The 27,310-nt window shown below is 38.0% G+C and overlaps 3 protein-coding genes across 4 annotated transcripts in view; all 3 read left to right on the forward strand.

Annotated features, from left to right (window-relative positions):
* The window catches only part of LOC122058153 (protein LOW PSII ACCUMULATION 1, chloroplastic), an 11,290-nt gene extending 1,350 nt beyond the window's left edge, over positions 1-9,940 (forward strand). Inside the window, exons 2-9 of the mRNA XM_042620672.1 lie at positions 5,146-5,249; positions 5,545-5,680; positions 6,558-6,789; positions 7,193-7,350; positions 8,008-8,196; positions 8,636-8,736; positions 9,163-9,259; positions 9,719-9,940. Coding sequence (XP_042476606.1) covers positions 5,146-5,249; positions 5,545-5,680; positions 6,558-6,789; positions 7,193-7,350; positions 8,008-8,196; positions 8,636-8,736; positions 9,163-9,259; positions 9,719-9,793 — 1,092 coding nt within the window. The 3' untranslated portion in view covers positions 9,794-9,940. The remainder of the gene's footprint in view (positions 1-5,145; positions 5,250-5,544; positions 5,681-6,557; positions 6,790-7,192; positions 7,351-8,007; positions 8,197-8,635; positions 8,737-9,162; positions 9,260-9,718) is intronic.
* A 5,081-nt stretch (positions 9,941-15,021) lies between these two features.
* LOC122057446 (cell cycle checkpoint control protein RAD9A) lies at positions 15,022-20,087 on the forward strand. Of its 2 annotated transcripts, XM_042619554.1 has the most exons (10): positions 15,022-15,347; positions 16,074-16,193; positions 16,275-16,383; positions 16,785-17,036; positions 17,125-17,240; positions 17,605-17,669; positions 18,245-18,495; positions 18,571-18,724; positions 19,654-19,694; positions 19,796-20,087. In XM_042619554.1, exons 1-10 carry the CDS (start codon positions 15,243-15,245, stop codon positions 19,918-19,920), a joined length of 1,338 nt encoding a protein of 445 aa, XP_042475488.1. In that variant the 5' UTR covers positions 15,022-15,242; the 3' UTR covers positions 19,921-20,087. The 2 variants fall into 2 exon arrangements, with proteins under 2 accessions (XP_042475488.1, XP_042475489.1); XM_042619555.1 differs by lacking the exon at positions 16,785-17,036.
* A 5,085-nt stretch (positions 20,088-25,172) lies between these two features.
* Positions 25,173-25,914, forward strand: LOC122057538 (protein RALF-like 1). The gene has a single exon (XM_042619668.1). The coding sequence runs from the start codon at positions 25,291-25,293 to the stop codon at positions 25,651-25,653; it is 363 nt and encodes a 120-aa protein (XP_042475602.1). The 5' UTR covers positions 25,173-25,290; the 3' UTR covers positions 25,654-25,914.
* Positions 25,915-27,310: the final 1,396 nt, after the last annotated feature.

The raw sequence follows: 27,310 nt of genomic DNA on the forward strand, positions 1-27,310 counted from the left end.
CGAACATGTGACCTCTACGGCTCTACCTAGGACTTAGGCCACCACCACGCCAAGAGGCACTTCCCCTTCGAGAATCTTTTTCAGCCTATATGCTACAAGTATATTCCATTTTAACTAATAGATTCTTCTCTTAGGAAAACAAAATGATGCGGTTCCAGGTTCCCAAAATCAGGGATTGGATCGCTTAGGGCCCACAAGAATGACTAAAAATCTCAAATTTAATGGTTGAAGGGTATTCTTGTAATTTCAGAAACAAGCAGAGCCTTAGAAATAATTATATGGCAGCTGGGTAGTTCTAGAACTAAAAAAAACTTTAATATGAGGGCTTATTCTGAATTTTTAAAGAAAGGGGAGTGTAACCTGAAATAAAGTCCAGCCAGGGGTCTTTATGTAAAATTAAAAACTTATCTTCTTCTTCTCCACGATAAGCTGAAACCAGTGGTAAGAAAAGAGAGATGGCGGTGATGAGAACTCTCTCCCTGCACCTCGATTCAGCCCCAAATCTTGGGCGAAGCTTGGATCCTCTATGGCCCTTTGATTCCCACCTAAGGACACTTCAAAACACCAAGCAAAGAAGAACAGTTCCTCTGCAAATCAGATCTGGGCGGTAGTTCTAAATAACTTGAGTTGCAGGTTTTGTGGCTCACAGCAGGAAGTATTTTCAGGTCTGAGATTCAAGGTTTAAGGTCGCCCTTCCTTGGTGAACTAATTCCCAAAAGTTGCTGAAGAAAGAAGATGAGATGAAGGAGAGCTATCGACTTCTATGGGTCACCAGCGTCCTCTCAAAACAGGGCAGCAAGGGTCACTGTGATACCCTTCTACAATAACAGTGAAGAAGAAACCAGCGATTGATGGAGGAAAGGGGAAGACGAGAGATTTCAGTGGGGATAATAGAGAGAAAATTTCGGAGAGGGAAGAAATGGGAAATCAGTAGCCATGGTTCTCATACCATAACTCTTAATCAGATTTCTATTCTTCAAATCTCAAAACTGAAATTTCTCCATGAGTACATGTCCAATATAAAGGTAAAAACAAACAATTAATGGAAACTACTTAAAAGGAAACTTTTCTAAAATTAGAAGCTAGCTAATTTAAAAAGAAAATTATTTCTAAAACAAAAGAAAATCAAATCAAAAAGATTTTTTTTTGTCTAAATCTATCGTGCATCTGCATCAGCTCTCCCAGTCTTAAAAGAACTCGACTCCGTCGAGTTAGGTCGTGCTCCCAAGATTCCCTTGTAAATCGCTCGCCGAGGAGGTGGCACATATCCCGAAACAGACAATGGGAACACAACACTTAGAGGAGGGAGAGTAGGTTGACTGTCACTGGAGCTGGAGTCAGTCGACGATGTGGCATGTCGGATAATGCATGTGGCCTCATTAAGTACATACGACCTCCTTGCTTCACCTTAATGGTGTTCCGTGCGCCATCATAGAGAATGCCTGCATGTTGCTGCCAAGGTCGCCCTAGAAGAATGTCGCAATGTGCCAATGGGGTGACCAAGAAAGTCACATGGTACTATAGTGGCCCAAACTGTATGTGTACTCAAACAACTGCAGTGGCCTCTTCTCGAGCTGTGAGTCCAAAACCTCGAACGTGAATCTTCTTGAAAAGCTGCTTCTGTGGAAGGTTGTGTGCCCGAACAAATTCAGCAGATATGAAGTTTGCTTCTGCCCCAGTGTCAACAACTGCATGAACATCAGTATGGTCGGAGCCGTGCAGGAGAGTACCCTTCTGTCTGAAGAGAGGAGCCTTATCAACTAGTTTATTCGAAAATGATGAAAGGCTAGCTGAATGAGCTTCTACATCCTCATCTTCATCATCAACAATATCATCGTCCTCAAAGGGATAAGGATATAAATGAGATTCATCTTCACTCTTCTCTGTCGGCTACTTCTCTGTTATGTTCACAGAACGGGTCCTGTTGGGACACTTGTTAGAATAGTGACCCTTCTCACCACTACTATGGCATATGATATTCTTCACCCCAACACTATCCTTATTGAACTCTGACCTTTTTTCTTCAACTCTGTGAGCTTCAGGCTTCTTTTCTTCCATCCGTGGTGGAGGTCTATAAACTGAAGAAGTCTTGAGCATACCCTTCCAATAAATGGACTTCTCTTCAGCTGTCTTGGCATGAGCTGCTGCCACATCAACAGACCTGAAATCAGTGTTAGCCAACTCAAGTCGAATCTCAGTACTTAACCCACTGATATATCACATCACCCGTTGTTGGTCTGTTTCCTGAAGTCGACACCTTGAAGACAGTTTGTGAAATTCGAGGGTGTAGGAATCCACATCTTTGTTCCCTTGTTGCAAGTTAAGTAATTTATGGAACATTACCTTTTCATAATTAAGAGAAACAAATTTTTCAGTTAAGATCTGCTTCATGACCTCCCAATTGGTAACGGGTCCAAGTCTTCTGACAAACCTTGCATGTAGTACATCATCCCACCATGAACATGCATACCCAATAAACTTGGAGCTCACACTTCTTCACGTCTGGAAGAGATTTATACGCAAAAATTCTCTCCACTTTGGTAAGCCAGTCAAGAAATTCCTCAAATCCCTTTTCACCACTGAACTCAGGAACCTCAACTTTGATGCCATAATCTCTATCAAAAAATTGCCGAGTGACATCCTGGGGAACAACTGGATCAAGTTGCTGCCTCTGAGGTGTATCTTTAATCCGTAAAGTGTTGAACTGATGAGGTAATGTAGAGGATCCTTCTTCAGCTCACTTGTCGGACCTCTTCATAAAGGCAATCATCTCTTCCATAATTTTGTCAAACTTGGCTTCAGTCCTCTCAAGCCTAGCATCAGTATTCTATTGGTTCTCGGCTAACTCACGATACAATTTGTGCAACTCAGCATTGGTGATGTGACCTGTCATGATTAGGAAATTGCAGGAAAATTTGCTCTGATACCACTTGATGCGGTTCCGGGTTCCCAAAATCAGGGATTGGATCGCTTAGGGCCCACAAGAATGACTAAAAATCTCAAATTTAATGGTTGAAGGGTATTCTTGTAATTTCAAAAACAAGCAGAGCCTTAGAAATAATTATATGGCAGCTGGGTAGTTCTAGAACTAAAAAAAACTTTAATATGAGGGCTTATTCTGAATTTTTAAAGAAAGGGGAATGTAACCTGAAATAAAGTCCAGCCAGGGGTCTTTATGTAAAATTAAAAACGTATCTTCTTCTTCTCCACGATAAGCTGAAACCAGTGGTAAGAAAAGAGAGATGGCGGTGATGAGAACTCTCTCCCTGCACCTCGATTCAGCCCCAAATCTTGGGCGAAGCTTGGATCCTCTATGGCCCTTTGATTCCCACCGAAAGACACTTCGAAACACCAAGCAAAGAAGAGCAGTTCCTCTGCAAATCAGATCTGGGCGGTAGTTCTAAATAACTTGAGTTGCAGGTTTTGTGGCTTACAGCAGGAAGTATTTTCAGGTCTGAGATTCAAGGTTTAAGGTCGCCCTTCCTTGGTGAACTAATTCCCAAAAGTTGCTGAAGAAAGAAGATGAGAAGAAGGAGAGCTATCGACTTCTATGGGTCACCAGCCTCCTCTCAAAACAGGGCAGCAAGGGTCACTGTGATACCCTTCTACAATAACAGTGAAGAAGAAACCAGCGATTGATGGAGGAAAGGGGAAGACGAGAGATTTCAGTGGGGATAATAGAGAGAAAATTTCAGAGAGGGAAGAAAGGGGAAATCGGCAGCCATGGTTCTCATACCATAACTCTTAATCAAATTTCTATTCTTCAAATCTCAAAACTGAAATTTCTCCATGAGTACATGTCCAATATAAAGGTAAAAACAAACAATTAATGGAAACTACTTAAAAGGAAACTTTTCTAAAATTAGAAGCTAGCTAATTTAAAAAGAAAATTATTTCTAAAACAAAAGAAAATCATATCAAAAAAGATTTTTTTTTTTTTCTAAACCCATCGTGCATCTGCATCACAAAATCTATAGATAGTTTAGTATGGATATCCCAAATATTGGTATCTACATTTAAACTAGATTGAATGTCATGAAATCACAATTAGAATACCTATTTCAGTTCCTGCGTCCAAAGTGCCTTCTATTTCAGTTACTAGGGATATTGAAGGGCCACTTTTGGATCAGAAGCTGCTTATGGTGTTAGATTCCCTGCTTATCTTTGTATCTCCACTGTAACTAATAAGTTTCTTATCAATGGTGTGGAGCTGGACCTTTCTTGGAGAAAGGTCTTTGTTTGACTTTATATATCTCTCCTTTGCCTGCTTTCAGATACATGAAATTTTGAAATATGGAAGAATGTAACAGAATTGTGAGTGTAGAGGCTGAAATTAGAGGGAAAAAATATGAAACCGATGATACAACCATAAGTCCTTAGTTAACCATTGGCAATGAGTGTTATGGAATTAAAATTCAGACAAAATTTTGTGATAGATGGTGTAATATTTTCAGTACTTATATTTACCAAAAGATAATCTCTCTTTTATGGTGACTATATCTTTAAGTTCCAATTGACCACTTCCAGATACTATATTACATTAACCAAAAGATAATCCTGTCTTTTAGATTGACTATTTATGTGGGTTCTAATTGACCACTTCCACATATGTGAGATTCTCAAAATACTGTTGTTTGATATACATTGTTGTGGCTCGAGTTTTTGGGATAAATGATTATGACATGATATTGGAGCTAGGAGGTCAGGTGTTCGATCCCAAGCATATACGAGGGGTTTGGGTTGGGTGGTGTTGTGCTCCTACACCTTGTACCCTCAGTGCCATTTGATGGTGTCACGTGCAGAGCAGTGACGTGCGGGCGAGTGTTGATAGACATTGTTGTGGCTCTTAATAGCTTAAACTTTTGGGATAAGCAGTTGGCTATGTATAACAGGATTGCCAGACGTGAAGCTGCGATTTAGGAAGAAAATGTGATGAATATGACAATTTATAAATTCCTTAGGCTTCTGTTGGCATGAATTATGTGGTATTCAGGTTAATTATATTTTTTTTATGGTTACATGTAATTCTTAATATATTTTCTACAATCAGAGAGAGAAAGAGAGAATGGGGGGGGGGTCTGATACTTTTAAGGAAACTATAACAGGCTCCAATTTACTGAGTGTCATTGTGAATGGGTATAACAGGTAAAGGATGCTCTTGCCCAGTTCGATACAGCACTTTCTTTAGATCCAAACCCAATGGAAGCTCAAGCTGCCTTTTATAACAAGGCCTGCTGTCATGCCTACCGGTAAGAATTTCAGCTTTGCACCTTCTGGCATTCCCCCCTTGAAATGATTAATTATCAATAGTGAATTGAAAGCATTTCTGAACTACGTTAAGTGGAATCCTAGAATGTTGTAACTGTTATAATCTTCATGCTGATGTTAGCCATATTGGGGTTTTCATTGAAGTATATTGGGTGAGTAGCTAGTCTAGATTGGAAACCTGAATGTCTGTTATCAATATTCCCTTCGTTTATTGTAATATATTGTCTTCTTTATTGGACTGATGGATCATTTTCTATGGTTCCTCCCTGGAGGCAGAGGGGAGGGAAAGAAAGCTGCAGATTGTTTGCGTACTGCATTACGAGAATACGATCTCAAATTTGGAACCATTCTCAATGATCCGGACTTGGCTTCCTTCAGAGCTTTGCCTGAATTTAAGGAACTGCAAGAGGAGGTCATTTATTTTCCTTTAAGCTTTATATTTTATGCTATTGCCTCCTCTTTCCACTCGCACTCTTCAAGACACCTGTTTGTTGGACCTTTTTTCTTGAAGATTACCCCTCATATTAAGTTCTGAATTGATTTTCCCTGGTGGTAGTTGAAGAGTGAACAGCTGTTGATCTCACAGGTAGTTATGGACTTACACTAGTCCTGTTGGGTTATGTTTTTTGACATGGATCTTCATGGATGATGCATTTAACCTTGATTATCATCCAGGGATGCAAAGAAGACATGTTGACTATGGGTTTTTTGGTAAGCCTAAACCGGAACAGTTTAAAGATAACCCAACCCTAACTCGTTCTGTCGGGCCCAGGTTTCCTATGCATGTGTAAATTTTCATCGCAAACAGGGTTGGCCACGTTGGCAGAATGAAGCTCTGAAAATCCATTAAATAGTTGAACTGTTAAAAAATGAATGGCTGAAAATACAGAAAGAAGATGCAAATATATGAGGGGTAAATGATTGAGTTTGGATTTGAAATTTGACATGTGGCCTATCCAAACAATATTTTATGTATACAATGGTCGAAACTTCCAAGTTACCCTTCCATGTGGCACAGTTACATGAGTCATAGCTAAATTGGGAGGCTAAGGGGAAGAGAGTTTTTAGCCAGTTTGGTTACCCATCTAGACGCGCACACAATTGAACTTGCCACTTGCTCTACATGTACATGGAAGTGGTTGGTATATATTCGTTATGGTCTATTCCACTCCTTGATTTTTCTCGTTTCTAAAATAATTAACCTCCTCCAATTGAACTCATTTGCTTAGCTCCTGTCTTGATTTGGTTAAAACTTGAGCCTCATTCTTATTTATTTGTTATATGTACAGGCTCGGTTGGGTGGTGAAGACATTGGTTACAGTTTCAGGAGAGACCTCAAACTCATTAGTGAAGTCCAAGCACCATTTCGTGGGGTTCGCCGATTTTTCTATTTAGCATTCGCTGCGGCAGCAGGGATTTCAACCTTCTTTACTGTACCAAGGCTACTTCGTGCCCTTCAAGGAGGTGAAGGTGCTCCCGATATCTGGGAAACTGCTGGAAATGCTGCCATCAATATTGGAGGTAAGCATTGATCATTATCATCATACTATTACTATCAGCACCACTACCATGAATACTACTATTACCAGTACCACCGTTCGAGTCTATTACTACCACTTTCACTATCATATTACTAAAGCCACTTCTACTATTACCATCACTGCGACAACAGATGCTACTGGCTCTAATACTACCAAATCACTGTTTGCAATGGATCTTACTCCCTTGACTTTCATGTGGTTCACTTACTCACTGGTCCATAAATTTTTACCATTGAAGCTACTTTGAGACTTGATTTCTGTAATTTTGTCTTTCTGCTGAGATTTGGTGATAAGGTACCTAAAACACCAAAAATGATTCTCAAGTATGCCTGATAGTGCTAACTAGCTCTAAAATTGGCTAATTTTTTGAATCAGCCCTACAGGTATTATTGTTCTTGTGGCATTATTCTTTTGGGACAACAAGAAAGAAGAGGAACAACTTGCACAAATATCCAGGGATGAGACTCTGTCAAGGTTGCCTTTGCGCCTTTCAACTAATCGAATTGTTGAACTTGTTCAGCTGCGGGACACTGTTAGACCAGTTAGTATCCATACTTTTCTCCTTTCCCCTTCCAAGATGCTATCAATTATCTCTGTTGTTTCAGAATTTTTGGAAGAAAATAAATATTTAATTTTCACAAAAAGATTATACAATTTTTTGTCATCAGACTAGATTTCCGGAAGAAAATAAGTATTTAATTTGTCTCAAAAATATTTTATTCATTTTTTTCAAAGAAGACTGAATAATTAGGGTTCAGGAGTATTTCATGCTTCATTTCTATGTAGTGATTTACTTCCTTGAATAAGTGCATCATAATGAACCTTCTATGAAGTCACTTTTTATTCTGTTTAGAATTCATAAAGAGTATTATTAAGTTTTCTTAATATATAATTACGAGATATAATCAAAGCCTTTATATCGTTAATATATTTTCTTATTTTTGTTCTCAATAAGATATTCCTGATTTTTTTAAAAAAAAAAAATCCAGAAAAGAAACAAATTCATGATATTTTTGGATTCCCTGTCTAAAATTCCGGATTGGAGACCATTCTCAGATTGTAAATTTATTTATGGGATGAGTTGAAGGTATTGTGGCTTTTTATTTGTTGTACTTTTGAATGGTGTTCCAAGTAATTGCTATATTCTGGAAGTACTGTCCTTTATGTGTTCTTTGTTCTAAGCAGAGCGTGCTTTTAGGTTATTTTAGCTGGGGGAAAAGGGACTGTTTCAGCAGCTATTCAGAAGGCTGAAAGATTCCGAACTGAGCTTCTTAAACGAGGTGTTCTTTTAGTTCCTGTCATCTGGGGTGAAGAAAAAACACCACCAGTGGAGAAGAAAGGCTTTGGTGTCCCTGCCAAGGCAGCTGCTTCTCTTCCTTCAATTGGTGTAAGTTGTGAGATCTCTCATCTATCACTCTATATCATGAACCGAGCCTTCATATGGTGAAAAGTTTTCCCTAGTCCCGATGTCATCATGTATCTTGTATTGGTAAATACAATCTACTGTGACCCATATAATATAACTACAATTGTTTCATAATGTGATTTAGTTTCACACGATGCTATTTACATACCAACAGTTACTATTTGTGTGTGGATAAACATGTCTGCTTTTCCTGAACCATCAAAGCTCAGCTCCACTCATAGTCAATTGTGAGAGTGCTCTAGAATACTGAAATATTCTATAAAATAGTAAAAAGGAAATTGCATGTATTTTCTCTTTAATCTATTTATTATATGTAATATTTCTTGAGTTTTTCGTTGCATACTTGAAATCTGCAACTGCTTTTTTGTTTTTGACACTTAATTTGATGGCACCATTGAAGGAAGATTTCGACAAACGAACCCAATCTATAGCTGCAAAGTCACGATTGAAAGCAGAGGTGCGATTTAAGGCTGAGACTGTGTCTCCTACAGAATGGGAAAGGTGACATACTATACTGATTTGCCTCGCCAATTTCTTGCATGAAATGGTTATTCTATGGTTTATCAGTAATAAAATAATCTGATTGTATCCTGACATATATATAAGAAAGAGAGTATATATACGCCGATAAATATATGTCGAAGCTGTACTTTTGATGATAAATCCAAGCTGGCACCTTGGAGAATTCACCAATCAGAGGGGGGCACAGCAGTTCAACGACAGGGAGCCATGGAGGTTGGAAGAGAGAGAGAGGCTATGCCAGTAGCCTTCGCTGCCATCTAAGAGAACTTTTTCCCTAAAAAGATTTATGTTTGTTCTGTACAATGATTTATGGTTCACTTAAAGTTCAAGTGATTGACTACTTGATTTATTATTCCATTTTGTCTTGGTCTCTTCTAGATGCTGATTTTTCCATCTTTTTTTAAGGTGGATACGTGATCAACAAATATCTGAAGGGGTTACTCCTGGTGAGGATGTGTACATAATATTACGCCTAGATGGCCGTGTTCGAAGATCAGGAAAGGTTAGTAAATATATATATATAGGTTAGTAAATATATATATATATATATTGAGTTGTCTTTAGTTGCATATTTCCTTCAATGGAAATCACTAATTGGAAGTTTGGGGAATAGTATTACAATCAGCATAGTGTAACGGGGAGCATAGTGGAAGACTGAATGGATTACTGGTGTAATCCAGAAATTTAGGCATGCTCTGTGAAAGTGTTGCCCTAGATCGATCAATGGTAAATAAGATTATAATGAAAATTTGGATCAAACGGATGGAAAGACTCGAGGGATGACTCTATGTGTGTGTGTGTGTGTTTGTGTGTGTGTGTGAGAGAGAGAGAGAGGTATATGTGCCAAGTATGGTAGAATTGAAGAAAGAGAGGTGTTAAAAGGCCTTGTTGCACTTTTTCTTTCACCAAACCAACTACGTGAGCTGTGCTGTTGTTGATAATCAGTTCCTTCTGTTTACAGGGCATGCCTGACTGGCAAGAGATTGTGAAGGAACTACCTCCAATGGACGCATTGCTGAGCAAGCTAGAAAGATGAAAGAGGCACTTAAATCAGTTACCACAGGATTTTTCTTGATGAATTAAGGCACCAAAAAAATGTCTTTGTAACAGATTCTAATCTGGATTTTTTTCTGGCTTCTGAATATCAACCAATTTCTATAATGAGAAAGCTTTCTTTTGGGCACTTTATGCTTCCTCTGTAGTATGTTTTTTAACAAAATCTGAGGGCACAAGTCCTCAGTATTGCATCACAATGTTCATCAAAACAGGCCCTATCTGATAAACAAGCAGACACTGATGCTTGTATTGGAGTGTGTTAAAATTGACTGAATCCCATTGGAAATTCCTCAACTTCCACCAGAATATACAATTTTTTTTTTTTTTGATCAGCCAAACAGAAAATATTCATTAAGTGGCAATATTTACATTGGATAGCATATCTGCCCTATATATGGGCTTTCTATTAGTTAGAGTAGCGTGTGCTATAGATTTTAGTTCTCCTAATAGCATTTGTCTATTTCTACTACAAAAAGTAGGAGTAGCAGGATGCGTGTCGAACTCACAGTTGTGCATAATTAAAGTCTTTGGCCATAAAATTAAAAGTTTTTCAAATTGTTTATCAAAAAACAGCTTTAGGTCTTCTGTGTCACTCCACACTGCGTTCACCGTTCACCTCTTGGTCCTTGCCCATTCCAACCCCTTGAGAAGACCTAGAGCCTCCGCCTCACCTCTTTTTCCTATCAAAACATAGTTTGATTCACATAAGATATTTTTGTTTTGGGAAATAAAAGCAATCGCCCATGCAGACATAGTTCTCTGTTTGTCCATGATACTAGTAATGATGAGAGTGATTGTGCTTGGCGTTAATGGTGTGGGTGTGATGATGGAGTTTGAGTTAGATGTCACCTGGTTCTCTTGATTAAAGTGAGTAATTCTATTTGGAATCCAAAATTCAATGTGCTTAAGGGTGCTAACAAAATCTGGTTTTTGTGCACAGAAAAGTGTTTTATTTTTGTGATTCCAGAGAAAGTAACAAGTGATTATAAGACAGAAAAAAACCATCTCAGATCTTTTTCCGGAATAAAACTAGAATTAAAGCAAAATGAAACTAGTTTCTTAATAGAATCCATTGGAAGATGATCAGGTTTAAAACCCAATGGGCCTGAAGCCCAAATCTTCGTTGTGATTTCACAATCTACCAATAAATGGTAAAGAGATTCTTGCTTGGCTGAGCATAAATGACATAATGGGTCTATATCCACCCATTTTGTCAAAATATCCTTTGTTGGTAAACCATCATTTATTGCTCTCCAAAAGAAAATCTTAAGCCTAGGGTGGATCTTGATTTTCCAGAAAAATCGCCACCATCGTGAGCATGGAGATGAGCAATAGCACCTGTTTGAGCATGCATTGAAATGTGTTAGTGTGTTGGTTTGGAGAAATTTAGCAGCTAATTTTGTTGAGAAAGATCCCTCCTTTGACAGGGTACACCACCATCTATCATTATTATGGCATAAAGGGATTTGAACAATAGAATCAGTAACATTACCGGGAACAACAAAGTTTAGCAGTTCGTTGTTCCAAGTATTATCAATGATGAAGCTACTAACTGATTCATCAGAGAGTGTGTGTGTGTTCCATTTTTGTTCAAAACCTTGTGTAACTCAATAATGTTATTTTGAGAGTGGATCCATGGGTCAAACCAGAAGAAGGTATTGAGGCCGTTACTTATTTTCCAAATAACCATCCTTCTCAAAATTGGAAGAATTTTATTAATGCTATTCCAACAAGGTGATCCTCTTGTTTTTAAGAGTTTTAGGGTCAAAGACTGACCTGTTGGCAAAGTATTTTGACCTAAAGACGTGGACCCAGATGCTATTGGCATTTGATAAGAGTCTCCATCCTAGTTTGAGAAAAAGAGTTTTATTCTGGGTTTCAACATTTCTAAAACGAAGCCCTCCTATAAACTTTGGTTGACAGATTTCATTCCATCCGATAAAGTGGGCTTTATTTGTCTTACCATCATCTCCATTCCAGAAATGCAAAGAGATTGAATCAAGTTCCTTGCAAACTTTATGAGGAAAAGCAAAACATGACATAAGGTAAGAAGGAATCGAGGTTAGAGATGATTGAAGAAGAATGCTTCTCCCTGCAAAAGAAAGTAAATTAGATTTCCACAAACTTAATTTATTTTTAACTCTAGCTACAATTTTGTTGAAGGTCAAAGTCTTTTTCCCAATGTGGAACAGGTTAGTACCAAGGTAGCATATATCATTGGTCATTTCATCGAGACCAATAATTTTACTTAAAAGCTTTTTTTAGTTTTCACAAAAGTTAGAACTGAAAGTTAACCCGCTTTTAGCAAAATTAATGGTTAGACCTGAGAGATCAGAAAAGAGGTCCAAGATGCATTTAATGGTTGTCAAGTCTTCCTATGTAGCCCTACAAAAGATGAAAGTGTCATATGCAAAAAAGAGGTGGGAAATTTCAGGGGCATTTCTGGCAATCTTAATTCCCCTAAAAAGATTCATATCTCTGTAAGTCGCCAACAGTCTAGAGAGACCTTCCATCACAATTATGAAAAGGAAAGGACTAAGTGGGCAGCCTTGACGTATTCCTCTAGATGCTTTATAAAAATTAAAGGCAAATCCATTTAATTTAATGGAGAATGAAGTGGCACTAATGAGATATTGAATCATACTAATCCACTTCTCAGTAAACCCCAAAAATTTGAAACTAGCAAGTAAGAACTCCCATTCTACTTTATCATAAGCCTTGGCCATGTCCAATTTGATGGCCACAAACCCGGACTTACCTTTTTTCCTTTTAAGGAAATGGAAGATCTCCTGAGCAGTAACAATATTGTCGGTGATTTGGCGACCTGGTATAAATGCTGCTTGGTAAGGAGAAATAAATTTATGCATGATGGGCTTTAATCGAGAGGCCAAGATTTTTGCAACAAATTTGTAGGTTACATTGCAAAGGTTGATTGGCCTGAAATCAGTCACAAAGAGTGCATTTTCTTTCTTTGAGATTAAGCAGATAAATGTATGGTTAATGTGAGAAGGGAGAGTGGCTGATTCGAAAAAATCCAAGACAAATTTGAAAATGTCGAATTGAAGCAAATCCCAACATTGTTGGAAGAAAATTGCTTGAAAGCCATCGTGTTTAGGTGCTTTAAAAGAGCCAATTGAAAAAATAGCAACCTTAACTTCCTCAAAAGAAGGGGGGGGGGTGCAGCAAGAGTGTCACCATCAAAGTCCTCCAGTGGGAGAAACAAACATTCAATGAAATGGGGATCGAGAGGTTCAGAAGTTGAAAAGAGATTTTCAAAGAAAAAAGCGAATTCAGCTGCCATCACACAAGGATCATCAATTCTAACACCATTTCGGTCCTTGATGTGATCAATATGTCTCTTATGGAGATTAATCTTTGCAACAGTATGAAAAAATTTAGTGTTCTTGTCACCCTCGAAGATATAGTCATGTCTTGATTTTTGGTGCCAGAATTTTTCTTCGACATCTAGGATCCAAAAGAATTTACAATCAATTCCCCCCATATTCAATAGGGAAGGGCTTCCCCCCTTTGGAAAATAATTTTCCAGAGCCAGATATTGGAAGAGAAGTTGGTCTTTGATTTGTTCAATCTGACCAAAAACATTTATGTTCCAAGAGGTCAAAGACCCGCTAAGAGATGCCAATTTGGCCATTATGTTTTCATTCCCAAGAGAGATCCATTTATTTGAGCAGATAGACAAAAAGTCTGGGTGGGACATCCATGCATGTTGATAATGGAATAGTTTTTTCACTAATGGTCGTGCAGAATTGGTGCTTAAGACAATGGGGTTATGGTCTGACCCAAGCGATGCATGTTTGCAGAATTGATGCTTAAGACAATTTGACATGCTATTTACTAGTGTTATGCATTGCACAGCTTTCAAAGGCGTGCATGAATTATATGCAAGGGGTGACGAATGGAACAGTCCCCATTCCCTCTTGAGTCTTGACACAGATTCCAGTGAAGGTGTAGGAGATTGCAATCTAAATGGTATTTATGCCAAGGGAAAATGATCCCCACACCGACAGGAATCTCTCTCTGACTCTCTCTCCTAACTATATTGCAAACCTTGTATTAGGGATTCCATCCAAAACCTCAAGGCATTAAGTGATGAGAGAATTTCTCGAGTATTTGAAGGTTCCAAGAACCTGAATAGACTGACGTGGATTATAACTCTTAAAACCGTCAACACGTTGGAGGGTCAAACCTAAAACCTTAAAAACACTAGGTGGAGAAAGCTTTTAAAGTATATGAAGGCACCAAGGACTTGAACAAACGGATGTGGGACTACAATATTTCTATAATTCCAAACACTCTCCTCACATGTAGGTGGACAGTGTGTGCAGTACTAGAGTTCAGGCATTTAGCGGAAAGATGCATTTAGTGGAGAAAGCTCTTTTTAAATATGTAAAGGCATGAGTACTAGGAACGAACTGATGTGAGTAGGGGACTATAACTCTATAGGTGAAGCTTTCTTTGAACCACCAAGGGATGATACTCTCTCTCTCTCTCTCTCTCTCTCTCTCTCTCTCTAAATATGTAAAGGCATGACCTTGTTGTCTTTCCATGCATGAAATTGTTCCATCATACTTCATTGTTGTGCTCATCTATGCCACTTGTTTAGAGAACCTCTCCAAACTCTACAAGTCCTAACATATGTTAATCAGACTACACATGATGCGATTTATCCAAAAAAAAAAAAAAAAAAAAAAAAAGACTACACATGATGCTTGTTTTATTTTTATTTTTATTTTTTATCTTTTATGGATATGGATGTGTGACTTAACCTACGCCCTCTTGCATTGACTCTCTTTGGAAAATTCTAACCTAAAAATATGTAAGTCACATGGGCAAATCAATTGTTGGGAAAAATAATTTTATTTTGGGAGAAAGAACCTTACTAGTCCGGTGTTGCCTATGTCCAAACACAGGCAGGCATAAAAAGATCACATTGCACCTACCCCATGCACTAAAGATGCTCCCATGTGCCAACATAAGCAACACCAAACAATTGCCCTTTTTAGAAATCGATTCAAAATAAGTGTGTCAAATGCGAGCCCAACTAAACTGTTTAAGCCCATTTATCCCAATCATTAAGTCCAATTAGACAAACAAAATTGATGGGAACGAATTAGGCCCGATCGAAGCCGGCCCATGTTTACAGTGCCCAAAGATCCCATATAAATTGTTCTTTCTCTTTCCCGCCTCTGGAATCTGAACCCTTTACCGCCAAGGAGGTTGGGCGAAGGCCTTCACCGCAAATCGAAGCCATCTCTCCGTTCATCTCGCAGTTGTTCTTGGGCTGAATAAAGAAAGAGTAAACTGCGTTTAAGGTAAGAATGGAAGAGTGAAGAAGAAAGGAAACCTATATCTGATAAGAGTAAGCAAATAGAGGTTTAGTGCAGAAGCGCATAAGCAAATCGGAGTCAATGGAGCTGAGCTTGAGCGGCAACTCTCTCAAAACTTTCGCTCGTTGCATCACTTGCCTTGCACGTATCGGTCACGAACTCGCCATCGAAGCTTCTCCTTCTCAGGTACCAATGTTCCACTCACATCCACACCACTTCGGTATTCGCTTCCTGTTTTTTCCTGGGTAGTCTTGATTATTTGATCTCTGCTCATTCATTCTATGAAATCGCAACAATCCCAAGTTCAATTAACGAAGGGATTCAAGGGATTTCAACCCTCAACTGGGAAGCTCTTAAGCAAATATGGCAGTGCATTTTGTTTCCGATGATAAGTTGAAGCATTTTCTTTTGATTTCATATAACTCATTTTTAGATTAAATTGAGAATTCCCATGACGTCGAAAGTGGTTTTGTTACTAATTGTGTTAAGGAGATTATAAAAAGTTAGAAAATATTGATTGAAAGAAGTAATGGATCCTTACTAAGTTCTTAGGGTTTTAGAAGAACAGATATTTTGATCATTAGTGACTACATTTTATCGCCACTTTATTTGCCGGAACTGAAACCCCAAACAAAAATAAGATAAGGAGTAAGAGAATAAGAGTTTGCTAGTCCACCCTTTGAATTTGATCATGAGGTTGGACAACCCACCTGTTTGCTGAGGGCTATTGTGATTCCAAATTGCCCCAAACCAGCACCTATAGATTTTCTATTTTCTGTATATATTTATTGGTCGTGCACCTTGATTTTCACCTCAATTCATCACTCCATTTCTTAGGCTATAACATTAAGGTCCTATTTCTCTGATGCTAAGTTGATTTTTCTTATTTTACATGTCTTTTGTGTTGTGCAGCTTGCTTTTCACGCTCTCAATTCATCACGGTCAGCTTATCAGGCTATAACATTTAAGCCTCATTTCTTTGATGTTTATACAATAATTGCAGCCCAGGTGCGATGTAGTGTGCTCTTGAAGGTATGACAGTGGTCTTGAATATGTTCCTTAAAATTTTCGGGGTTTGTAATAGGCCACTTCTCCTGACTGAGCCATGCTTAGGCCGTTTGTTCTGTTCTGAGGACACCTGTTGCAAGTGTTGATCATCTGAGCATCCGCTTGCCCAACTCTGATGCATCAAAAGTGCAGTGGACTTTAGACTGCCTTAACGGTAAAATTCTGCTTTCCTTTGTATTCTCGTTTTGGCACAGGAGATCTCCTGGGTGTAATTTCATAGGTTGGACATTCCTCACTTCAAAATTCAGATTATGAGTGTGTGTCTCAATTTCTTAGGAGGTAAAATGACACTGTGAGCATGCTTTAAATAATCATCTAAGTTTTAGCTCTACATTGTATAGTTTGGTTTGTCTGGTAGAATTTGTGGCCTATTGGCTATGGTCCTTTGGGAAGATACCTATCAACTTGAAACTAGAAATTGATTATTTTCTGAAATAAGTATTTAGTATTGGGTGGCGGGCTGCATTATAGACGATGCAGTTGGTGCATATTTATCGTATTTGATTATTATAGTAAGCCTTTCAGGGTAACCATTGTATGAGAAACCTGATGTAGGTGTGAGGAAAGCCTACTGGATTACCTGCAACATTGAACCAGACATTCAACATCTTTCTCTCGACAGGAGACGCTTTCCTAGTAACTTTGTAGTGAGGCCTCGTGATTTCAACAGATTGCTAGCTAACTTCCAGTCGTCCCTTCAGGAGATTACAATCATAGCCACCGATCCCACCTCTTTACCTTCTGACGCAGCAAGTGAAATAGGAGGGAAAGCAGTTGAACTTAGAAGTTATACTGACCCAACAAGAGGTCCTTGGAGTTTTATTGTTTTAAGATTCTCATTTCTATATTTTTATTTTTCTATGGTTATTGAGCTTCTTTTGTATTTCAATTGCAGAGGAAAGTGATGCAGCCTTACACACCCAACTGTGGATAGATCCTATTGAAGAGTTTTTGCAATATACACACAGTGGTGATCCTGTGGATGTGACATTTGCGGTGAAGGAACTGAAGGCATAGTGGACAACATTCCTGTACTCAGTTGTTTTGAGTATAACTAGAAATCTTATGTCCAGAGAAATGATTAGAGGTGGCAACAAGTGCTGCACACAACTCAGTAGCTGGAAAAGGTGCAACAATAGTTGTTGAGACCCCTCCTTCTGGTTGCTGAGTTGTGAGCAACATCTGTTGGATGTCTGATAATACCTCACCAGCATTATCAGTATTTCACTGTTATCCAGAGTTAGCCTTGACAAGTTCTTTTGCCGATATAATTATTCCATCATTTTTTTGTAGTTGAGGGAATATCCCCCCCCCCCCTCTTACATCCTGTTTTCTCCTTCTGAAGCAGTCTTCTTTGTTATTTGTCAAATGCCAGGCATTTCTGACCTTCTGCGAGGGATGTGAAGTTGATATTCATTTATTTTTTGAAAAAGCTGGCGAGTAAGATATTTGTAATCCCGGACCATCTTTTTGTTTTTATTATTGGTAGTTCCATTGTTTTTGTTAGTTACATCGATTATGGTGAGGGAAGTAAAATGGAAAATATATATATATATATATATATACTCGTATCACCTTGCAAATCCGTAAATTGGTGTAATACTAACTTTCCAGCCAGTGCTTGTGCTGCAGATGAGAACTCTCAAACTGATAAACTACCTTCCCTGTGAATTGTGTAAGTGTACCTATATATAGGGTAGCAGTGAATTATACCACTTTAATCACAATAATTCTGACCATTCCGTAGAGTACTTGATTTGGATTCTTGTAAGAGATATGAATTAATAATCACCAAAAATTCTTGGCACTGTCAGGATCATTTAATTGGTAGTTTCGACCATATTTAAACTAATGGCACACACCTTTTTTACTACTAATTAAGGAATATAATGTTTATTGAATGGTTTAAATTCTCATTTTATTCATCTTCTCTTACCATATAATTTTTGTATGAAAGTTTATAGTTTACCTAAATTATGATTTTGATATTGAAGAAATTGGTTTTGGAGGAACAGGCCAATTCTAATGGCTCCAAAATTTGGTCTAGATGATGGGTCCAATTCAGACTTTGATGCAACACTGTTCCTTGCAACCATGCTTGCGTCACAGCTTCATGAAGGAAACCTTTCAGAGAATCCACCCTTGGCCACCAACTCGCACTGTCAGGCTGATCAAGGAACAGGATCTCAAGCACGAAGGGAAAGATTCAGAGTTGCTACTTCTGAACATCCATCTGACCACACCAAAATATGGTCTGAACTTTCAGGTATACTTCTTCATCATTTAACCGGCTCTTTACATTATATATGTTCAAGAATTTTAACCTTCCTGGTTTAAACAGGAAGTGCCAAAAGTGGCAATGGTGCTGAAGAAAGACATGTTCAAGTGGAAATGAATTCAAATGCTAGTGGGCTGGTCGGAAGGGGGAGGGCTAACGCAGTGGATAATTCAAATATTGGATCTGCAATAAGAAACATGCCTGATGGACCTGATCTGTATCCTGAAATTTTCCTTTCGCTAGAATATATTAGAATAGAAATAGTCTTTGTTAACTTATTCTTACTCCTGTTAAATCCCCAGTTGGTGTGTTTCTGTGAGTCCAAAGTCCTTTCAGCGTTGACTGTGAGCAGGTCTAGATAAAGGATGTTTATGTGCTAAGTGCACATTCAGGGGGATGCTATCATCTTATTGTTCCTAAGCGGCTGGTTGCTAAGAAGAATCCCATCTCTCTAAAGGTCACTTGGAGAAAAATCTCATCTTAGAAATAGATGAGTGCCAGGGGTAAAGATAATGTGCTAAATGATTAGAAAGGGTCAGTTTTTGTACTTAACCTTCAGAACCGCAATTATGCTAAGCCACCATCAACCATAGATGAGTCTGGTAGTGGAGTTGACATGATAAATGAGATGCTTACTTCAGTTTACACCTCTATATAAATTTTCAGATTTGCAGAAGAATCTTGTGCTCTTGTCCTTGGATCTTGAAGCTGCATATAAGCTTCAGATTAATACCATCCACATGATAAGCTTGGATAGTTGTCTAAATAGGCCGGAACCGGACTACAAAATGAAAGCGGTTCAACATATGTAGCTCTATCCTCTGCTGCAGAAATGGAAATAGGGTAATTTAGTGAACATATCGGGTTTCTCTCTATCCAATTCTTTGTTATCTCACAATAAGTGATTAGCTTTATAAAGTTTACTGTTTGGCACTCTTAAGTTGATTGGCACATTTCATTATTAACAAACTTGAAAATTTAAGCATAGAAGGGCAACATTGAAAATGAGCAGGGGTTCCCAAGGGGATGGTAATTTTGATACAGTGAATATTTCATTAAAATGCGCATAATTGATTTCATGTCATGCTTGAGAATATTGGTCGATTCCTTTGGAACCGTAATGTTTATCTTGACTAGATGCTGTAGCCGGCATCCCGTGGTAATCAATCATGAGGAAGAACCACAAGGTTAGTGGAAATACTATTTTGCATGGTAAAATGTTACTGAGATTTATTTTATTTCTTGTACATGTTTTATAAGTTACATTCTTCCATTTCCCTCTTTGCAGATAGGGCTGAAATGAACAACCCAAGTTGGTCGCAACATCACCGTAGTAATTGGGTAGGCACAGGTGATGATGATGATGAAGAGGATGAAGATGAATTATTAGTTCAGCCAACACCTCCATGCTAGAACGAGCAATTACTCTAACCGAAGCCTGTTTCAGTTCTTTGAAAAAATGGAAAGAAATGTTCTTCAATCTGTTTCCTATTGTAAATGACCATCTCTCCTTGTGAAACCTGTACTGTTGTAACTGCTCGTTTCTTTTTCATCAATTTATCTCAATTAGATTTTTTCTATTCTTTCAATTCCAATATTGGAATGAGTTAGATTCCTCTGTGTTTCTTTTTTCTGTCAAGGATGCCCATGGGGATGACATCTTCAATTTTCTGATATCTGGGTCTTTTGGCTGGCTGATTGAATAGTTTGATCTAGGGGTAAAACATGGCAGGGTTGGGCCGGGTTTCTTAAAACCCTAACCCAACCCTAGGTCCTCAAAATTCAATGCAGGCCCAACCCAACCTTGTTCGATTCATGTTTAGGCCCAACCCTTCCGGGTTCATACCAACCCAACCTGGCCCTAATTGACCCTATCAGGGCCAGATTGGGTCGGGTTGGCCTGAGTTGGGTTGACCTTGGCTTCTATAATGGTTGGATTAATCTTGATTAACATGTTTTTTCCATTTATGTCTCATATATTAAAAAATTATAGAAAAATAAAATACCTATTGGAGCCCTAACTTCTATTATACAGATGCAATGTTAAATTTCGAGCCGGGTTGGGCTGGGTTGAGGTCTCAACCCTAACCCTGTTCGGGCTCAGGGCAGGTCAAGGTAGGTTCGGATTGTCAGGGCCAAACTTTCACCCCTAGTTTGATCCATTACATGTCCCCAAAGTGGAGAGTTAAAATTGTTCCTCTTTTAAATCGCTTGACCATCAGGTCGCAACCATCAAGTCGCAATATTATGTAACAGTTAAGTTAAAGTATTTACCAAAAAAAAACAGAAGAAAAAACTGCTAAAAGTTTGAGTGATCGTACCAACGCAAAAGAGTTAGCAATCTTTAAATTCCAGGTTGGGTGTGAAAGGGAACTGGTTTAGAACTCACATGAACCAAACACTTTCCAATTGCCATAGGTGCCATATAAGTGTGGACTGGAGACAAGAGTAGTTGGTTGGACCAATGATCCAACAACTCCTTCCATTGGGAGAATTTTGTTGATCAGGATCAAGTTTATTCACACACAAAAGAAAAACACATTCCTCCAACTTCCCCCTCTCTATTTTATTGGTGAAGAGAGAATCTTTTAATCCATTGGATTTGACCTTTTGAAATGTGAAAAGAGTATTTTGGATCTTTAATAATAGAGACGAGAGTTAATAATGATATTCACTATTTCAAGAGTTCAACGAAAGCGTCAAATTACCTTCGACAAATATGGGTGAAGCAAAAATTTCTAAGTTAAAAGTCTACAAAACATGGGAGGAAAGGATTATTATCATTGACCCTAATCTTTTCTTTACCAGTCTTAAGTTAAATAATGTATGCTTGTTTGATTGGTATTGAAAGGTCAGTTGTTGGAATGGGTTCTTTCTTTGCAGCCATTGTGGCTGTTTTGAACTTGTAAGTAATTCCTTAAACAAAGTAAACATTAAAAATATTTTTTTTTTTACTAACGACTGACTAGTCCCACGGGCCCATACTGACCCCATAATCGCATGGACCGATTTCACTAAAAGCAGTGAAGAACATTAAACACCCTCGTGTGAGTGGCCTAAGGTGTGCCTAGTAAGAGTCAAACTTAGGAAGTCAGAGTTTACGGTTCGTCTCAAATTCGTTGCTCACCAACTGCGCTACCCCTTCGATTGTAAATATTAAAGATATAAAACAAAACAAAACAAAACAAAAAAAATGGAGTAGGAAGAAAGTGAAGGACGTAGAGAGAGAGAGGGAATAGATTCATGAAGGAAACTGAGTAGTTGTACCCACCAGGATCAAGGATAACTAGTCAGACAGTCATGGTCATGGGTGTTAGTTTTGATAAGTTGTAATGAGAAGGGCATTCACCTTGTCTAGTACAGCCAAATTAGTTTTTGATCATTTGTCCCGGAGTGTTACTGACCATCCGATTGGATTAGCTAGGTGTGGCTCCCACTATGAACTGGGTGAAGGAAAACTTTTGTTTTCTAAATATAGATATTAAAATTTATTTTACTTTACAATCAAATTTTTTGGCTGAAAATAAAATATAATTTCACATCGATTATCAAATACGATAAAAATTATAGATATATTATACAATTATAATTACAAAATTTCTCTTCTTTTTTTTTTTTTCTTTTCAAAATGAATTTCACTTTCTTGCAACCAACAGAAGCCTAGATTCCTCGTTGTTCACCTTTATATATATATATATATATATATTTATATATATTGTTTCCATTGATTCTTATTTAAATTTATTATTAAATTCAAATGAGGAAGAAAAAATGCTTGTTGTATGCCTACGGCTAGACACATAGGATGCATAAAGATTTGCTACCCTCGCGTGAAGTGCTCTTGTGCACCCCTATTAACCAATTGCACTGACGTTATGACTGACCTACACCATAGGGTAGCATCGCGTTACCATAAATATATATTTAGAAAATTACTCATTATTAATACAAAACTCTTTTTTTTTTTTTTTTTTGTTCAAAATTGATTCCACTTCTCTTTACTTGCAACCAAATGGGCTTGATACATCTTCTTTAATTGTTATCCTTTTTTAGTTAATATCCCTTTAGTACTGTTAGAAGAACCAGTCCAATTAAAAGGCTTCTTAGGTCATGTTACCACCCCACCCCCGCCCTAAAAAAAAAAAAAAAAATGCTTCTTAGATCTAACTAATATCCATTCATTTTCGTCCTAGTCAATAAGCTACCCTTCCTTCACTTTGATACTATTTTACGCAACCCCCCTTATCATATCTTTGTGGAAGTTGAAGGCTAACGTGCTTCCAGTTTTCAACACCTAACCTTTATTTTCTTTTATGAAAATAAGAAAAATTTTAAAAAATAAAACATCAGTTACATCCTTTCTTATAATTATATTTAATTTGTCAGTGGTTCCTGTGCCTTGGGCATTGGTAGCACCGTAGCAGCATCCGCTAGTAGAAGCTGACATCTTGAGGTTTGAGAAACGACTCCAGCTACATATGGATGTGTATGATGTGTGGGTATGTGTGTTCCACTCCCTAGGAGTAGGTTGATCATTGGCCCCGCATCCTTGAAGTGCTTTCGGTTTTCACCATTTTAGCTTTCTCTTCTTCCCGTTCTTATTTGTCTTGGTGGGAGCAGATTGAAAAAATAGAAGGTTGAACAATTTAGTTCTCTCATAAAATTAAGGGCTAAGGCTTCCTATGATACTAAAATGCGAAATTGCACCAATGAAAGTATGGGAGTTAAGATTCATTTAATAAGGGGATCCACATTTTGTCTCATGAAAGGGCATTGTTTTAAGAATCATAATTGGATTGGTCTAATCGGCTTATTCGGATCTGAATCGACTATGACCATTCTTAAATCTTGCCATTCCTGAGTAGTCAAGTCTAGGGTATTTGGGACCAAATCGTTGGGTTTTAGACCTAAGGAGCTATTTCGATTGTGATTTTAATTTTAAAATCCTTTGGAAAGAGAGTATCAATGTGGATCACAAACCTCATTTTGTGAGAGGGCATTGAAGGATTCCCTACTCATCGTGAGGATCTTTTCCCCTAAATTTAGTTAAGCAATTTTGGGAAGCAAAGAAGCAAAACTTTTTTTTTTTTGTTAACGACAAGTATCCGGCCTTCAGCCTGACTAATCCCGCAGGTCCATACTGACCCCATAACCATATGGATCGGGTCATACCGAGGTTGCATGAGAATCATTCAACTTTCACTGAAAGCAATGAAGAGCACTAAACACCCCCGTATGAGTGGCCCAAAGTATGCCTAATGGCAGTCGAACATAAATTGTAATAAGAAAATATATGTAAGATAAGCCAAATAGAAACTTCCTAATCACATTCTTCCAACACAATCCCCTTTCCAAATAGATGATATGTGTTACCCAAATAACAGCCATCAAGTTGCTTTTGACAAAAGATGCTAATGCAAAGAGATTTAAGAATCATAAATCTCTCCCCTTATACGAAATACACATTATCTAAGAGTCTTATCCAAACTCAATGAAGAATAGGAATTGCTTCATCATGGGTGAAGAGAAACTTAATCTTTTTTCTTATTAGGTTAATAGTAGAATCGGGAATTAGGATCACATAAGTACTTTAAGATAATAACACTTGTCCCACCATTGCCATTTATTGCTCATGAAAGAATATTTACAACACTAAAAGGATAATTGGCATCACCTAACTCATTGTACATACATATACGAGAAGGTGACCCGAGTTTCTCTCTCTCTCTCTCTCTCTCTCTCTCTCTCTCACACACAGCTTGGAAGTTGGAACCATCTTATTAATTAGGGATCTATTAATTATTTTAATGACAATGCTCCTACCTAAGGCTGGACACACTGATGACATAGCTTCAAATGGATGATTTGAGGGTTCATGAGTGTGAGGTGGGATACTTTATCGTTACTCACTCCCCTAACATCAAAGTAGCTGTCCTTTCCATATATTATGAGGGGTTTTGCTAGCTTAGGTTGCTTAATGTCATATTCAACTAAGGAAGAAAGATGCTAGGCTGCAGTGTCTTCATTCATACATATATGGAAAAGGTAAAATGATCATCCCATTCCCCATGAAATGAAAAATCCCAACTTGTTGGATGCCCTTGCATACTCTTGTTGGTTTTACACTACTATAAGGGCCATACAACTTGACGGAGATCCCCCTCCTTTAAATTAAGGGGAAAAATAAATTGTATAATCAAAGGATAAAACACAAAAAATTTTATATAACATGTGATAGATGTCAAAAAATAATTCATGGGTTTAATGTTTTTATATTAAGAATTGAGAAAAAATATACAGTTTTTTTTTTTTTCTTTTAAGGAAAAGATTCTTTGGGTCGTCAAGAGCGTATTTATTTACTTTTAACATGAATTAACCTTGCTATCTTCTTACATACGATATTGTTTTATCGCATCTCATTCATATCTGCTTTATGTTGTTCGCGGAAAATGCGTTTTGTATTTTTTTTTATTTTTTTGAACATAGGATTTTTTTATAATAAACATAAGATTATAAAAAGGAGGAAAAATAATAGTTTAATGCAAACATCTGTTCATAATTTGCAGATACGGAGAAGGTTTAAGTGGTCTTTCCGTAAATAACCAATAAATCAATGTCAATTCCTTAGGAGCATTTGTATTATAACTAGAACCTGCCCTTCTCCTTCCCTCTCTGTGAAGAGACAGCTTAGAGAAGAGTACAGAGAGAAGCAGAAGAGAGGGTAGAGGAAAAAGAGAAAGAGAGAGAGAGAGAGAGAGAGAGAGCAAAGGAAGAAGGAGGAGGATGAGAAGAACGATGGCGAAGTCCTCAGGCATTCTGGTGTTGGTATCCATATTTATAGCGACCTTCGTTCTCTCAACCTGCAGAGTCGATGCCGGCAGCGATTACCATTTAGGTTGGATTCCGACGAGATCCGGCTGTGATGGATCGATTGCAGAGTGCTTCTCCGGCAACGAGTTCGAAATGGATACAGAGATCAACCGGCGTATTCTAGCAACCAGCAATTACATAAGCTATGCGGCGCTGAAGCGCAACAGTGTCCCTTGCTCAAAACGAGGTGCCTCTTATTACAATTGCAAAAGTGGAGCTCAAGCTAACCCTTACAGCCGTGGTTGTAGTAAGATCACTCGATGCAGAGGAAGTTAGGTTTCTTCTCCTTTTTCTGATCCTTCTTTCTCTTCTTCTTCTTTCTTTTTTCTGGTTATGGTTGTGGGTGAAGTGGGTTGGTCTGTTATACATTTGGGAAAGGAGGAGAAGGAAGAGGTTGGGATCTCTTATTATGTTTGTTCTTGTTGGGATTTGTGGGTTTCTGTTGTTCATATGTTGAAGATCATGCTGTATAAACCAGTGGGATTCATGGATTCTGTGGTTTGCTAAATAATAAATCTTTATTGATTCTTCTCAGAATTTCATCTGCCCCTGTTTCCCCTCCACCTTCAAACTATTTTCAAATTTCGAACTTTTTTGAATTTTTAATACCCAGTAGAGGAAAATGGGATCGTTTATCTTTTAATGTGCAACTTCATCTTTGAGGCTCCGAGTGGTTCTGTGCAAGAAAAGAATAAGAAGAACAGAGAATGGAAGCAGAGGAAGGTCGAAGTTGAACCATCTAGTTAAGAGAATCCCTTTTGAAAAAAATAAAGGAAAGAAAAGAACAAAGGACATTGAGAGTCTTTTGGAGAGGAAGCTAGAGAATCTTTACAACCTTAGAATTGGTAAAGATAATCCCATTCAACATTAAATTTTTAGCACTTTTCTCTGTCAAATGCTCAAAGCAGAGCTCAAGATCTTTCAAAAGTTCCATTCCCTTGCTAAGCGGGGTGGGATCTTGAGTTTTTTTGTTTTGGATTTTCCCCTTTGTTGGGACAGCTATATCAAGAGTTCGGTGCTTGAATGGGACACATAACTTCTTTCCCATGTGTTTCTTCGGGATATCAAGGCTCCCCAGCCCTGCGCTTAGAGGGGTTTAAATCAGCCCTCGGATTTCCCCTCGGGTGATCCAGCCATCCATGGGTCTGACACCTCTTACCCATGGTCAGGCCCCTTATGTACGGCTGGATCACCCAGGGGATGTCCATATGGGAATTGATCCAAATTCGACAGAGAGAGAGAGAGGTAAAATGATGAATGCCCACCCCTGAAAAAACTAGAGATATAAAGTGATCAAATTCAAATCGGATGTGTTTAGATTTAGATATTTTCTGATCGAATTTGGATACCTCTAAATGAATACGATGCGGGTCAAATTTGGATTTTCAATTATCCGTTTATTCTTTAACTTACGTAATCCAGACATTCCTCCCCCCCCCCAATGAATTTAATTTGCTCTTAATCCATATTTCTAAGTTGTTTTAACTCTTTTCCTCATTCTCCAGAACCTGTTTAAACTTCAAGAATCCTAAAAATCATTAATTAATTATTTAATTAGATTGGATAATTATTTTTCAGATAATTTAGATTTTATTTCGAATACCCTTTAATCGATATGGATACCCCTAAAAGAATACGAATGCGAATTTGAATTAGGATTTAAACTATCCATTTACATCCCTAGAAAAAACCCACATGATGATACCCATGTGTGTCCTGTGTTCACCAGTGGCTATGCAACTAGGGAGAGTTTTTCTTGAATCCTATTTGTATTGGATCTAGAGTAGACTCATAAAATAATGCAATTTTTAATGAAAGATAGCAGTAAAGACCTATGGATCTAGACCAATCCTGACAGAAACCAATATCAATTTGATTCCCGAGATTTAGTCCCTAATCTTATACCAATCTAGCGTGCAACAAACCTCATTCT

The sequence above is a fragment of the Macadamia integrifolia genome, chromosome 12, assembly GCF_013358625.1.
Source record: "Macadamia integrifolia cultivar HAES 741 chromosome 12, SCU_Mint_v3, whole genome shotgun sequence".
Classification (NCBI taxonomy): domain Eukaryota; kingdom Viridiplantae; phylum Streptophyta; class Magnoliopsida; order Proteales; family Proteaceae; genus Macadamia; species Macadamia integrifolia.